The sequence below is a fragment of the Halichoeres trimaculatus genome, unplaced genomic scaffold, assembly GCF_033239565.1.
Source record: "Halichoeres trimaculatus isolate MK-OKI-2021-1 unplaced genomic scaffold, fHalTri1.1 fHalTri1_scaffold_6, whole genome shotgun sequence".
In the NCBI taxonomy this organism is placed as follows: domain Eukaryota; kingdom Metazoa; phylum Chordata; class Actinopteri; order Labriformes; family Labridae; genus Halichoeres; species Halichoeres trimaculatus.
Genome location: NW_027437184.1, coordinates 1864720 through 1879394, shown reverse-complemented (window position 1 = coordinate 1879394; position 14675 = coordinate 1864720). Strand labels below are relative to the sequence as shown.

Below are 14675 nucleotides of genomic sequence, written 5' to 3'. Positions count from 1 at the left end.
TTATTATTATTATTATTATTATTATTACTGAGGCCAAAAGCTGCAGCCTCACAGTACAAACAGAAAGCAAACATTAAAAACGAGCAGAAAACATTTCTGTAAACAGTCTGTAAATAAACTGAGGATGAGCATTTTGTGTTTTTTCCACACAAAGTCAAACTGTAGTGCCGTCTCACATTTAGCAACAACATTTTGATGTGACTGAGTTCGTTGGTTTAAGATTTATAACGATTATTACTGCTGACCTTTTCCTTCAGCAGCGCTCAGGCCCAAACGCCCACAGGCTTTCTGTGGATCAACACTTTCCAAACGCTAACGCTGAAATTAAAAGACCAATCGTCCTTTTTCCACAGAGAAATTAAACGACAGACGCTGCTTTCTGTAGCAAACTGAGGGGAAAAAGCCTCCTCTTTAACGCCACGAAAAGTAAGTACAAACACACGCTCATGCTGGGTTTTACTCTCTAAATGATTTCCTTTTAGGTTAAACTGAAAGTAGCTTTGATCATGTTCCTAAATGTGCACAAATCACCTGAAAGTCTGTGAATGAAACTTGATAAATTTAGCTTGTTCCTGAACCTTCACACCAAATAAAAACCAAGGAGAGGTGTGTCTGTGCGCTCACCGAACAAATCTCATATTAAAGAGTGGAAATCTGTCCAAATAATACCTCATATTTCCTCATTTCCTGTGTGCAGCAGGATCAGCATCAGATTTAGAAACTAATGAGGCACATCTCCACCTCCCCGTCCAGTTCGTCGCTCCGTCCCAAATATCAGAGGCAGAAACAGAGAAAAACAGAGAAAAACAGAGCCCAGCTTTGTGCTTTTGTTTGTTTATTTGGCTTTTTTAGATCATGGCAGAAAACAAAATCAGGAAATGAGAGAAAAGAGTCTCATTGTGAGCGTTTTGGTTGGACTTTGATCTTGTTTGGGGGTTTTAGGAAGGAAGGGGCAGGCGGCTGCTGGATGGTTTGTCAGGATGGTAATATGAACAGAGGAGGCTCTTTGTGCTGCGCTGGGAGCTCTCAGCTCTGATCTTTGACCCAAATATCTTAGATTCTTCAGGTTGACAGCCTTTACCTTTAAAGCTCTGATCCCAAATATTCCTGTTTTAGGAGGTTTGGGGAAATAAAATGAAGCTACCAATTTAAAAAAAAAAAAGCAAGCAGCATGTTTCAAAATATAAAAAAAAAATGTGAATGTGACGTTCTTGTGTTTTGGTGTGAGGCCAGTCAGATTAGACAAAGTGATGAAATGTTGGTGTCAGAAGAAGAAACGTTTCTGCTTTATAGTAGAATCTCAAATCTGTAGGAAAGTGTGCATGCAAGTGGTTTTATTTTTGTTGTTGTTTTCTTTCTTTTTTTGTTATTATTTTTTGTTTGTGTTTTTTGTTTTGTTTCTGTTTTGTTTTGGTTTTGGTTTTTAGTTTTTGTTTTTTGTTTTTTTTTCTGTTTTGTTTCTATTTTTGTTTGTTGTTGTTTGTTCTTTTTTTATTTATTTTTTGTTTGTTTAGTTTTTGTTTTAATTTTGATTTTTTTTTGTTTTTTTTGTAACGTTTCTGTTTTGTTTTTATTTTTCATTTTTGTTTTGTTTCTGTTTTTTACATGTTTTCTTTTTTGTTTTTTGTTTTGGTTCTGTTTTTATTTTATTTTATTTTATTTTTTGTTTGGTTTTTTGGTTGGTTTTTGTTTTGTTTCTGTTGTAATTTGTTTCGGTTTCAGTTTTGTTTTTTGTTTTTTTTGTTTTGTTTTTTTTTTATTTATTTTAGGTTGTTTTCTTGTTTTGTTTCTGTTTTTTTCTGTTTTTTGTTTTGTTTATTGTTTTTTATTTGTTTTTTGTTTTGATTTCTGGTTTTTGTTGGGTTTTTTTTTTTTTTTTTTTTTTTTTAATTCAAATTGACCCTCATGTTTATTTAAAATGTAATGCTTTCAATCAATTTGTTTTACAGAAAAATAGTAATAAAATAATTCCTAATATTGTGAGATGCACAGTGGGAAAATAACATTCAAAAAATTAAATTAAATTAAATAGAATTAAATTAAATAAATACAATTAAATTAAATAAATAAATAAATAAAATTAATTAAATAATCCAGGTATCTGTGGATTGGTGATTCAAAAACATGCATCAAAATCAGAGCAACTGTTTTTGAAGAAAAGGTAAATAATCTTAGAAATATCTTAAAGCAGATGTAAACTAAATCTAGAAACCACAAACTCTCATGAGCTGTTTTTCTAAATGACTAATTTTTTTATTATTTATTCATCACATTTGTTTATTTTTTTCTTCTGGTAAACATATTTACTGATCAGTCCTCTAATGTTGAGCTGCATTTTCTCAGAGGTCGTTTGGGAGAAACTCACTGACACCTCTCTGCTCTTACTGATGCTGTTGTGCATGCTGCCATCCTCTGGCTGCTGCTGTGAACTGCATGATGTGTCCCAGAAATGAGCAGAGCTGCTCTTTTTGCATTGATATAATCAGTAAATTACACTGTCTGGAGTTTTTTTCCTGAAGAAAGCGATGGAGTGTGACATTTTCAACCCATCGTCAGACTCATCCTGTATCTGCTGCAGCCGTCTGCATCCGATGCTGAAGCTGGAACATTTCAACCTCCATTTTTTTCCAGTGATTAGGTTTTTATTCCTGGTGGCATGTGAAGGAAGACTGGAAGAAGCTCACACAGTTTGTGATTCATTTTGTGCTCAGTCTGGTTCATTATACAGACATTCAGGAGGTAACTGAGCTCAGTGAACCGCGGGACAGCGTAATGTTTGAGCAGTGTTTCAGTCGGAGGGTTGGACTCAGACCATGTTACAGCACGTATGACCTCTTTTTGGAGAAGATCGAGACTTTTTAGCAGAGTTGGAAATGTGTTACACCCTTTTTAAATACTCTGTCTGATTATTTGGAAAAAATTTCCTCTATGTCAGCTTTTTTTTCTGATATTCAAAGAAATTTGAACCAGTTATCGATCTCCTCAAGCTCTTCATTTATTTTTTTTTTTATACATTTGAATTCTTGTGGGAAAGACACAAGTTTGTGTCATCAGCAAATAATATTTTGTGGGATACAGGCGAGACATTAAAGTCATATATTTAAAGAATAAAGAGAAGTGGTTCTGAAATGGAGCCCTGTGGAACCCCACGGTTGATGGATGTTTTTTTATTTACACAAACGCACTGATCTCTTCTAAACAGATAAATAATGAACCAGTCCAGACCTAGACCTCTGATGTTTTATTGTTGCAATTCATGAATCTGGATGTCAAGCTTCATGGTGTTGAATGCTTTGGATTAGTCCAGAAAAACGTTGATACCATAACCACCCTTTGTCGATTGCATCACTGATTTTTTTCAGTTGGATCAAGTTTGATCATGGAAGTGGTGCTGTTTTTTTCTGAAGCCACGCTGAGATCTGACTAAGATGTTTAGTTCATCAGGATACTTGATTTTATTGTACACCACTCTTTTTCCAAAACCTTAGGGAGAGCAGGCAGAAAGGAAATGGGATGATATTTGTCAACCACTGGTTTCCTGTTTGTGTGGATGATAGTCTATGAATGTTACGTTACAGTCAGGGGTGCGCAATACCACTTTTTTTCAGACCGATACCAGCACCAGTTCTCCCTCGAGTACTCATGAATACTGATTACCAATACCACTTGTACTTTTGATACTTAGAGTTTCAATTAACAGTGACAGATCATTTGCACCAGTGTAGCGCCAACTACTGGTGAGGAGGACTTGCTCAACAAAGACTTGTTTTGCCTTGAGTATTGGCAGCCTTTGCAAGTATCAATACCTTTAAATAAGGCTGGTATGGATCAGATCCTCGCCCATCTTTAGGTACAATGAGCTGAAAAATTATACAAACACTTTTGTTTCTGTGATGTAAGATGAGATCAATCAGGTACGCTTGATTTCTATAACCTTTGTTTTTTTGTGGCCTATGTTTAAGTTTTCAAGTTTTTTTTTAATCAAGTCAATCAATCAAACTTTATTGGTACAGCACTTTTCATACAGGACTTTTTAATACAAAGTGCTTTACAAAAAATGTTTTTAAAAAAATAAAAAAAATAAAAATAAAATTAAATAACAAGAACTGATAAAAGCAGAAAATTGCATAATTGAAAAAAATATAAAAAATAAAAACATGAGACTCCTGCAATCCCCTCTCCCCAACCACATTCAATATACACACACACAAAGATATAAAGAGAAAATTCTGACAGAAAACAGAGTGAGAATTAGAGGACTGAGGGAACGCCATCTTAAATAAAAATTAGGAAATACAGGAGCTAAAATTAAAATACTAATTAATTAATTAAAAATAAATAAGTAAATAAATAAATAAAATTAAAAATACCTGGAAATACTAAAGGTTAAGATAAGTAAATGTGTAAATTTATAAATAAGTAAAATAATATAACAACATTAATTAAAAGTTGGATAAATAATATGGAAAAATGAGAAAGTGTAACATGAGGTGCATAATAAAATCAGCTAAAATAGGATAATAAAAAGAAAATTATTCAACAGAAAATAAAATTCCAATTAAAAAATTCTGAACTGAAATTTAGAAATAAATAAAAAATAAAACAGTCAAAATAAGTTAGTCTCCAAGCTGAGATTAAAACAAAGCAACATTTATTATTATTATTATTACTATTATTATATATTATTATCCACACATTTCTCCATTTTTTAATTATATTTTGAGTATTTTTTACCCCATAACACCCAAAAATTATACAATTATATAACAATTATATCATTTATCGAAGCACAGATCTGTTTCTATACAGTAAATGTGGAGGCACCGAGTTATCCGAGCTCAGAATAAAAAGTATTAAACATTTATTAGACAGATGAATTATCAGTATTTTAAAGTTTTGCACTTTTACCTTGCAGAAAAATACACCATTACACTCATCACCTCTACATGTTTATATGTAAAGTTAGTTTCCTAATCTGTGTAGATACTTTTTTACATATTTAACAAGATATTTTACAACACAGAAAACTCACCATTGAGGCTGCAAATATTAAGATTTCATCATCACATTTTGTCTCTACTTCTTCACCTCAGAAGTGTTTATTCTCAAAGACTGCTACAGCGAGGTTTACAGCTACTGAAAAACCTAAAACCACTGGAGTATGGATGTAGTTATATGCAGATGATACTGTTATTTATTTCTCTGTGCGCTAACACAGGCTCTGTGTCATGATGATGATGATGATGATGATGATGATGATGATGATGATGATGATGATGGTAAAGTGTGTGCAGCAGCAACCATCTTCGACCTCTGTACACACACGCCTCAGCTGCAGGAAGCGTTCACCTTGTTCCCCGTGACGTCTGAGCCACACACGGCGTATGGAGCCACACCTCTGGCCCTTTAAGCTCCGCCCCCTGAGCGTGGGTCAAACTCAGGCCACCTGCCACACAGACCACAGGGTGCCCAGCGTGATGCTGTACGCCACCACAGCCACCAGGTAGACCCTGAAGAGCAGCACATCCAGCACGTAGCCCACCTGCAGCCACTCCTTCGCCACCTCCCTGCAGCGGTCCCTCTTCTCCAGGAAGTGGCGAATGGCGGTCACTTCCTGCAGGATGTTGTCCATGACGGGTGGAGTGGGCTCTCTGGAGGGGGGCAGGCCCAGTCTGAGGAGGTCCCCCTCCCGGTCGTGCTGGCTGAGGCGGCGTCCGATCTCACAGGTGTGGTGGACGGTGCACTGCGCTGGGGGCGGGACAAAGACGGGTCACACAGCAGAAACATCACGACCCACAGCCTGTTGGTGCCCTCGGCGGCGCCTTACCCGTCCCGTAGGTGTTGTCCTTGTAGTGCTCCATGTCGGACGCCTGCGAGGACAGCCTGGAGCAGAGGCGGTGCTTCCTGTGGATGCAGAAGAGAACCGGGGCTCTCTCCAGGACCAGGTACTTGACCCAGTGCGGCACGGGAGGTTGCAGGTCCTGCTTATGGACCAGACGTACGATCAGAACCGTCTCTGTGAGGCTGATCACCAGGAGGGCCATGCAGACCACGAAGTACACACCTACAGGGCAGAGGATGAGAGGAAGTAGTTTTTCAGGCAGAACATGTCCTCAAACACAGATCAGCGGACATAGATCAGGTCACCTATGAGCGGGGTCCCGATGGCGGTGGCGGGCAGCGTGTCGGACACGATGATGAGGAACACGGAGTAGCCCAGCAGGAGGGTGATCTTGAAGGAGACCCTCTCCCCGCTGTCCGGTGGCAGGTAGAAACCCACGATGTCCATCACCATCAGGAAGATGCTGGGGAGCAGCAGGTTCACCGTGTAGAACAGCGGCCGGCGCCGGATCACCACCTGGGAGGAACACGCTCTGTTAGAACGAATGACGTGGCGTTCCCCAGGTCTCATCCGTCAAACACTCACGTGAAACTTCATCTCGGCGTAGTAGTCGTCGTTGTCCACGCTGAAGCTCTTGTACTTGGACAGGATGTGGAGCAGCTCCCACTCGCCCTGGTTCATGAAGACGCTCTTGTCCTCGCTGAGCTCCTCGGGGCTCCTCATCAGGGTGATGTTGATGTCATCGACTGCAGATCGAACACAGCGTGGAGAGCAGCGTGAAACGGGTGATCTAACAGGTTAACTATCACTCAGCACTCAGTCTGTGAGTGCTCGTCTCAGCAGGGGGCGGCTCAGAGACGCAGAGACACGTTTTATCTCCTCAGAGGGGAGACAGGGCGACACAGGGAGGAGGATTGTCATGATGATGGCGATTTAAAGATTGTTCATAAAGTGTTTTTTTGTTTTGATCTGTGGCTAAAATAATCAGTTTGATGTGGGAGTTAACTCTTAAATGGGCAAGCACACGTACGTATTTTTGAAAATCAACAAATTTCTATTTTCTATTATTTTCAATTTTCAACCCTGTATCCCTGGGGATACTAGGGGTGGGAGACAAAAATAGGTAATTGATGAATCAGGATTTTTTTTTTGTTTGACAATAATAAAATATGGATTCTTTATCAAAAAATCTTTTTCTTTTTTTTTTTTCTTCTTTTTTTTTTTTTTTAACTAATTTTAATTATTCTGGATTGGAAATAAGTTCCCACTTTTCTCCAGCAGAGGGCGAAATTTTTCTCTCTGATTAATGTGATGTGCATTTTATGGGAAATATGGCTCCTGATAAAGTCTGTAGACATTATCATCATTTAACTTTTTCACATGGTCTGGTGTTATAAAAGAGAAATGAAAAAAAAAAATTGCAAAATTGCAAAAATTGTAAATATCATAAATATCGAAGAATCACAAATTAAATCGAATTAGCATCCCAAAAATCGTAAAAAAAAAAAACACAAGAAATCGTCCCAGCCCTAGAGGATATGTTGTCTGTTTAGGTTATAAATCATTTTTTTTTTTTTTTTTTTTTTTTGACTTTTAAAACATATTAAAAAACATTTAATTAGCTTATCTTTCAAATTTAGTTCACAATTTTTTGAAAACAAATTGATAATCATTGACACCAAGACATGTTTTAAATCAATCAATCAACCAAACTTTAATTATCAACAGAATTGTTAAAAATATTTACATCCATTACCCAAGTAAAAGTATAGATGGTAGGGTTTAAAAAGACGTTAATAGAAGTTGAAGTAACAACTTGAGCTTTTTACTTCAGTAAAAATGTAAAAGTACTGGTTGAAAAACTACTTATAGTATAAAAGTGAAAGTAGTATAAGAAGGAAAATGTGCCACTAAGGACAAAAGCTTGGGCTGCGCCACAGAGGTCTACAGTGCACTCTAAAGGCCATAATGACTATTAAGTTTCGATTTCGTTAGAATGTTAATGATGAAAAGTTTAGAGCAGCTGGTGTTGACCAACACTCAACATGAAGGCTAGATCGCTTCAAACTTATTGTGGAAAGACAAAATGTTTGATTAGTTCACTCAGACTTAACCACAACAGCCGCAGTGTTTCCCTTATGATTATATCATGGAGCGCTCTGCCACCTAGTGGCAGCTCTCAACGCCCACCCCCATGTAAGCCAGATTAATTTTATTTTCCACTTAGAGAAAGACCAAAGCATGAGTAATTTAAGCTAACTGTGGATAATTTTAAGAATTTTATTGTCTTTTTTCTATAACAGCCACCGTACTTAGTAGGTGCTGTTTCCTGTTTTGTGCCAGCAGAGGGCAGCACTGGGTCTTCTTCATGTTTTAATGAAAACTTCACTGTGCCTCATTATTGTAACTCATGCTGAGGCAGAGTTATGTTTATTCCTTCCATCCAGTCACAGTCCAATTCATTTTATCTGAATGCCGCAATTTATCTGGATAGGTTTTTATTTTTGTGTGTACATTTCTGTGCGTGGGTTCGTTTTTTTTTTCCAAACCGAAAGAAACAGGAGTAACAAAGCTATTTTTTTAAATGTAGGGATTAAAAAAGTACAAATATTTGTCTGAAAATGTAAAGAGTAGAATTAAAAAGTTGGCTAAAAAAAGGATAAATACTACAAATATCTACTTAAGTATGGCATTAAAGTATTTTTACTTTGTTACTTGACTAGATCAGGATGCAAAGAAGTAGCTTTCAGGAATAACCGTTAATATTGGTGCTGATAATCTCATTTTAAAGTGCGGATTAGGATCAGGAATTAATCTAGAAGAGAGACTTTTTAAAGATCACTCAGAAACTCCTCACAGTTTCTTTAACTGATCAACGCAATAAGGAAATATTTACAGTTATATACGGCAACAGTTAAACTTTGAAGCATTTCTTTTTTGTCTTCAGTCAGAGGAAGTTTTCAGCTGATTTAAAGCAAAGTTAAGAAATAAACCAGAGTATCCCTTCAGTGGTGTAGATCCAGGTTACATAGAGACGTCTTACTGGTGTGGAGCCAGCTCTGGAAGGTCAGGCTGCACTTCTGCACGTCGAACGGGAAGTTGTAGATGTTGAGCGTGCACGCCGTCACCACCTGGATGGGTTTGTAGTTCCTGACCAGCCCATCGTGAGTCACATAGACGTAGGGTATGTCAGGAGACTTCCCCACGTCCACGCTGCAGAGCGGGGACAACACACAGCGTTAGGGCAGCTTTCTGAAGGAGGAGGTGCAGAGTTTGAGATGAGAAAGAAAAGAAAGAAGCTCTTACAACTCGTTGATGAGGATGTCAGGAACCCACACGTTGGCCGTGGGGATGGAAACCTGTTTGACTTCATCAAAGTCTTCAGGGTTCCAGACCAGAAACTCATCGGTCCAGGACTGAAACGTCAGAGCAGAGAAACCAGCTGAAGAGAGACGTTTGTTGTTCAGTTTCCTCAGGGTAACTCATTTATCATTGACTTCAGCTCACCTGTCGATACCACACGTAGGTCGTCAAAACCTGGTTCTTCTCATCCTGGAGAGGAACACCACAAGATATTAGAAATAAAAAAAGATTATTCCAAAGAAAATGTATTATTTCATTCATGCTAAGACTGAGCCTCTACATTCCCTCCCATTTTAATTTACAAAAAAATAATTTGACAATTAAAATGTGTTGTTTTTAAAAACGGACATGTAAAATTTCTCAGAGCTGTATCTGCTGATGATTTTTCTTCCTTAAAATTTTCAACCACATATTTTTGGACAAGTCACAGTAGAAAAAAACTCCAGTGTTAAAATTATAAGTTATATTCCTTGTCTTTCTTTTCCTGTTTTAACAAAAAATAAATAAATTAATTAATTAATTAATTAAAAAAAAAAAACAGAAGAGTAGTGTGCATGTGTTGGGCTGGCTTTAAAATAAATTCCCCATTTATTTTTTTTATTTTTTTTATCTAATTAGTTTATTTGACAGGTACCATGCAAGAAGATGCAGAAGATGGGCAGGAAAATGTTAATAAATAAATGAATAAATATTCAGGCTTATTTGAGTCCTTTCCAAATTAATGTTAAATCAATAAAATAAAAATTAACCCACTTTAAATATGAATTAAAAAAAATGCATAGCTGCAGTTTAGCAGCTTCATAAAAAGTTAAAAAAAAAAAAAAGGGATTTTTTTGTTACTAAGGTCCATTTCAGTTTGCTGTGTGATCCTCTCTACGTCAGAGCTGTAAGATCTGAATTTATCTCAAATTTCCAAAATGGATCTTTCTTTTCGTTCCTCTCTAATTTGGTTCTTTTCAACAAAATGCTTTGTGCTTGTTCTGAAAATACTTAGATTGCTAATTTCTTGCCACATATCATTTGCACATTTTAATTACAGATTAACTTTTTTTTCAACTCGATGATAGAAAAGTGTCATCTTGAACTCCAAGATATATGTGCAACAAAAAAAGAAAAAACAAAATTAATAAGAAATAAATGAAGAATTAAATTTTATTTATCTGAATTATTTAAAAAATATATTTATTTGTCTTTATTTTTATTTATTTTATTTTTATACATTTTGTTTTATTAATTTTATTTATTTATTTATTTATTTATTTTTTGTCTAGGCCAGAGGGAGGCATGACAATAAGCTAAAGAGACTTTTTTGGCTCCAGAGCCACAGGTTGCAGATCCCTGATTCAGAGTCAGGCTTTCCTGGCTCACTTGGACAATTCTTTAATGACATAATTAACGTTTTCTGTCTTCTTTGATGTAGACCAGTTAAGACACTCAACACTGTATTTAAAAATTTAAAAAATGTACTTTGCAGACTAACTCTCTGTTGATTTATGAGTGCTTTTAAGTTTAGCTTTGAAACATTCACAAACTCAGTCTGACATAATAATGAGCTCACAGTGATGTTTGTTTTTTCTCAGTCATTGTGCTATGAACAGCATCTTAGAGTGATTCTCTTGTAGCTGTCTGCATTTTTTCTGATCTATATATTTCTTATCAAATTGTCACACCTAAAGGTTCAGACGGCGTTTCTTAACACAGCGTGTTAAATCACTTTAATCTGAGGTTAATTTAAAGTGTTACTAATCAAACGAAGCAGAGTTTTAATGAGATCTGCTCATTAATAAGTGTTAAACAGACATGATTACTGAGATATAACATGATTAGGCGTGTGAAGAGATCACATGACACGCCCAGCACATACTGTAACATTGGATCAAAGGTTACTAGAGGTCACAGCTATGAGCATCCTGACTCACCACGTTGAGGATGGAGTAAACCATGAGGTCTATGGCCACGATGGTGGACGTCCTCCAGTCCTTCACTGGTCTCACCCCCTTCTTATAGCCGGCGCTCAGGAACTCAGACAGACGCACTAACGTGGCGTTGGCGAATCTTCCTATTCCCCCACCAGGCTTCTTCACTGGAAACGAGTCAGAAAAAAAGTTCCACTTATAGTAGTTACTTCTGAGACCTTTGATGCAAAATCATTTAATGAAAACAAGATCACAGTTTATATTTAGTAATCTAATTATGTACGTATGCACGTTTACTTAATTTAAAGCATAAACGACTTAGTTATCATATTTATTTATACATTTATTTTTATATATTTTTTTATTGAAATAATCCTCTTCCTTTTAAATAAAATACATGTGACAGCAAGTCTTAAAATAATCAGTTTTGGTAAAAAAAAATAAATAAATAATAATAATAATAATAATAACTATCATTTTCCAATATTTTTTACACTTGATTTCAACATCTAATGAGTAATTATTTTATTTTACTTTTTTATTAATTTATTTTATTTTATTTATTTTTTAATTATTTTTTTTAATGTTTTTTATTACTTTATTAATACATAAAAAAGAAATCTATAATAATAATAATAAATTTAATTTATTTTGTGCCCAAAAACAACATTTAAAATTCAAAAATAAAGGGTATTCTTCAAAAATTAATAAATGATATGATAAGTTGATGTAAAATTAAATGTTTTTACTTTAGTCCTGAAAAAAACTGGCCATAAATAAATGTAGTACTGGGTATTGAATATCATTTTATGTCATAACCAATCGTTTTTATTTTGTTAGTCTGTCATGCAGACAAATTATTCATCTTTTGATTTACTTGGACTCAAATTTTTATTTTAGTGAGAATTACATGATTTTCAGAGCAGCAACAACTCCCAAAACCTTTATATATTTTTTTCTCTTAAATAATAATAAAAAAAAATCAAATAAATTTAGATCAACCAAAATTTTTTTTAATATACTTCCTGTCAGCAGTGATGTTTTTCATGAAATCCAAAAGTGCTGCAACTTATTTTTTAGTTTAGTTTAGTTTAGTTTAGTTTTTTTAGTTTTTTAGTTTTAGTTTAGTTGTTTTAGTATTAAATTATGTTTTCTACGTAGCTCATTTCCTTTTCTTTCTTCTTCTTCTTCTTATTATTATTTTACAGAGTAAATCTTAAATCCATGATGTTACTTAAACTGCAATGATTTTCTCAGCTTTCAATTAAATTAAAAAAACTTAATTTTTCCAAAAGAAGAAAATCAAAGACTCAGATAGCAGTGAATCAACAGCAGTAAAATTATATTAATAAAAGTTATTATGTTAGTTTTAAATTTTAATAGTTATTTTCCTCTGGTAAACTATGCTGCATGCCCTGCTGAAGCTTCTCCTCTCAGTCCCTGTCCAGAAACTCTGTAACACTTGGATAAAAAAATCATAAAGCGCCGTACCTGAGCAGCTCCTTGATTGTCCCTGAAGAAGCAGGAAGAAAAGTGTGGTCCAGGCTGCAGAAAGTCTCATGGTGTCAGTTCAGCTGTGCCTCCTCCGCTCCCTGTGACAGTCTGCCTGACGCTCTGATGAAATCCAGCAGATGCCTGAAACCCATATCCTGCATATCCATCACTTCACCTCCGTCCAGCATCAAAACCTTGTTAGTGTCACTCAGCTCAGGGAGGAGGGGTCATCGCTGGGACGTCACTCCTCTCTGCTCGATAAAGCTGCAGCTCTGGGAGATAAATGGATCTGAAACTGGAGCCAGGAGAGAAATCATCTGATGGAGGAATAACAACACCAAACACCAGGAGGGAGTGTTTGCAAGATGGAGAGCAATTAAGAGACAGATTTTATCTCTTTACTGACCAAGAAGCTAAATGTGAGATCCTGAATGCCATAAAAACTGCACACTTTGAATAATAATGCTCCAGTGGTGTGCGTTTGAGAGTTTGACAGCAAGGTCTAAGACTCACATTAACATCATAAACTATCTAAGACACAAACGTCCTGAGATCGACTGACAAAATGACTGATTGATTCATGGATTGATACAGAGTGAGACCTCAACTTCCACGTGTGACTTATTCTGATATGCAGGCTGAAAAACAGCTCATTCAACACCTCAGAAAATGATGGAAAGCTCTTAGGATAACCCAGGAGTCTGCAACCTTTACTTTCAAAGGAGACGTTTTTCCTCAGCTTGCCTGGATTAAATTCATTCAGAGCTACAAAATCTGCTTCATCTTCAAAATGACGACAAAAAAGTGTATACAATTCTCTACATAAATAAAGTATAGGGCATAATTATCTAAACAAGAATTATCTAATTTGTTTTGAACATGTGATGTGTATTTTTTTATTTTTAATATATTTTCGCACAATCAAAACATTAAAATTTCAAGATTGTCCAAAAAAATTCAAAAACTTGTCAAAATTTCAGAAACTTCAGATTTTTTTAAGTTTTAGAAAATGTGCCAAAAATAATAAAAATTAATATCTTTATCATTTGCAAATTTTTTGTAAAAAAAATATTACATTTCATAATTTTGGTAAACAAATAAAAATTAAATGCAATTAATTTGCAAAATTTCCATTCTTTTTTTTAATTTTACAGAAAAAATATGAGTTTGCAAAAATTAAAAAAAGAGAAATTAAAATGTGAAACAATAACCAAAAACTCATTTCTAAAAGTTCAAATTAACTTAAAATCTGATGCATTCAAAAAAAGTGATTTTTTTTTTAAGTTTGACTTGAATTTCATCAATTTTTGGGCGATTTAAAAAATTGTTCAAAAAATTCAAAAACTTGCCAAAATTTCAAAAATGTCAAAATTTGAAAAAAAAAATTTTGAAGTGTTTTTTTTTTTTTTTTTAAAGTTTAACTTGAATTTTATCAATTTTTGGGCGATTTCAAAGAGTTCAAAAAATTCAAAAACTTGCCTAAATTTTAAAAATGCCCCCCCATTGTAATAAAAATCTCTAAGATTTGCATTTTTTTTTTTTTTTTTAAAAAGACATTTTTTTAATTCTTGTAAACAAAAATAATTTAAATGTAATTTATTTTCAAACTTCCATCTTTTAATTTTTTTAATTTAAAATGTTTCCAAAAAAAATAATTAATTTGCAAAAATTTAAAAATGGTAATTTAAATGTAAAAAAATATGCAAAAATTTCATTTGCCGAAAGATTAAATAAACTTCAAATCTGATACATTTTTTTAAAAAGTCATTTTTTTTTAAATATTGCTTGAATTTGATCAATCTACTCTGTTGCATTGGTATGTTACCTCCAGACTCCTGAGCTTGCGCTGGGAAATTTCAGTTTCTTATGTCATTGGCACGGTTGCATTCGGACAACCTTATTGGCTCCAATATACAGATGGAAGGTTTAGATATGGATTCAAATGGTGGTGAACTCAGTGGCAACTTGTGAATTTAAAAGTAATGAAGTAGATTAAAAAGAGTTAATTGTACTTACAGTGTACGAACCAAAAAAAAACTACTTCATTACAGTAACTTTAG

At 34.7% G+C, this 14675-nt stretch overlaps 1 protein-coding gene across 1 annotated transcript; it reads right to left on the bottom strand.

Annotated features, from left to right (window-relative positions):
• Positions 1–5278: 5278 nt before the first annotated feature.
• htr3a (5-hydroxytryptamine (serotonin) receptor 3A) lies at positions 5279–12752 on the bottom strand. Its single transcript, XM_074672766.1, has 9 exons — positions 12613–12752; positions 11125–11288; positions 9350–9394; positions 9149–9258; positions 8886–9055; positions 6428–6588; positions 6148–6358; positions 5828–6064; positions 5279–5748 (listed from the first exon to the last, which is right to left on the bottom strand). The coding sequence occupies exons 1-9, from the start codon at positions 12680–12682 to the stop codon at positions 5438–5440; spliced, it is 1479 nt and encodes a 492-aa protein (XP_074528867.1). The 5' UTR covers positions 12683–12752; the 3' UTR covers positions 5279–5437.
• Positions 12753–14675: the final 1923 nt, after the last annotated feature.

What these genes read in the sequence shown, in the direction of transcription:
- htr3a (XM_074672766.1), bottom strand. Translation starts at nt 12,682, where the DNA reads ATGAGACTTTCTGCAGCCTGGACCACACTTTTCTTCCTGCTTCTTCAG. An exon ending in ACAATCAAGGAGCTGCTCAG is followed by an intron (nt 11,289 to 12,612) that starts GTACGGCGCTTT and finishes ACTCGTTTCCAG; the next exon opens with TGAAGAAGCCTGGTGGGGGA. An exon ending in GGACAACACCTACGGGACGG is followed by an intron (nt 5,749 to 5,827) that starts GTAAGGCGCCGC and finishes TCCCGCCCCCAG; the next exon opens with CGCAGTGCACCGTCCACCAC.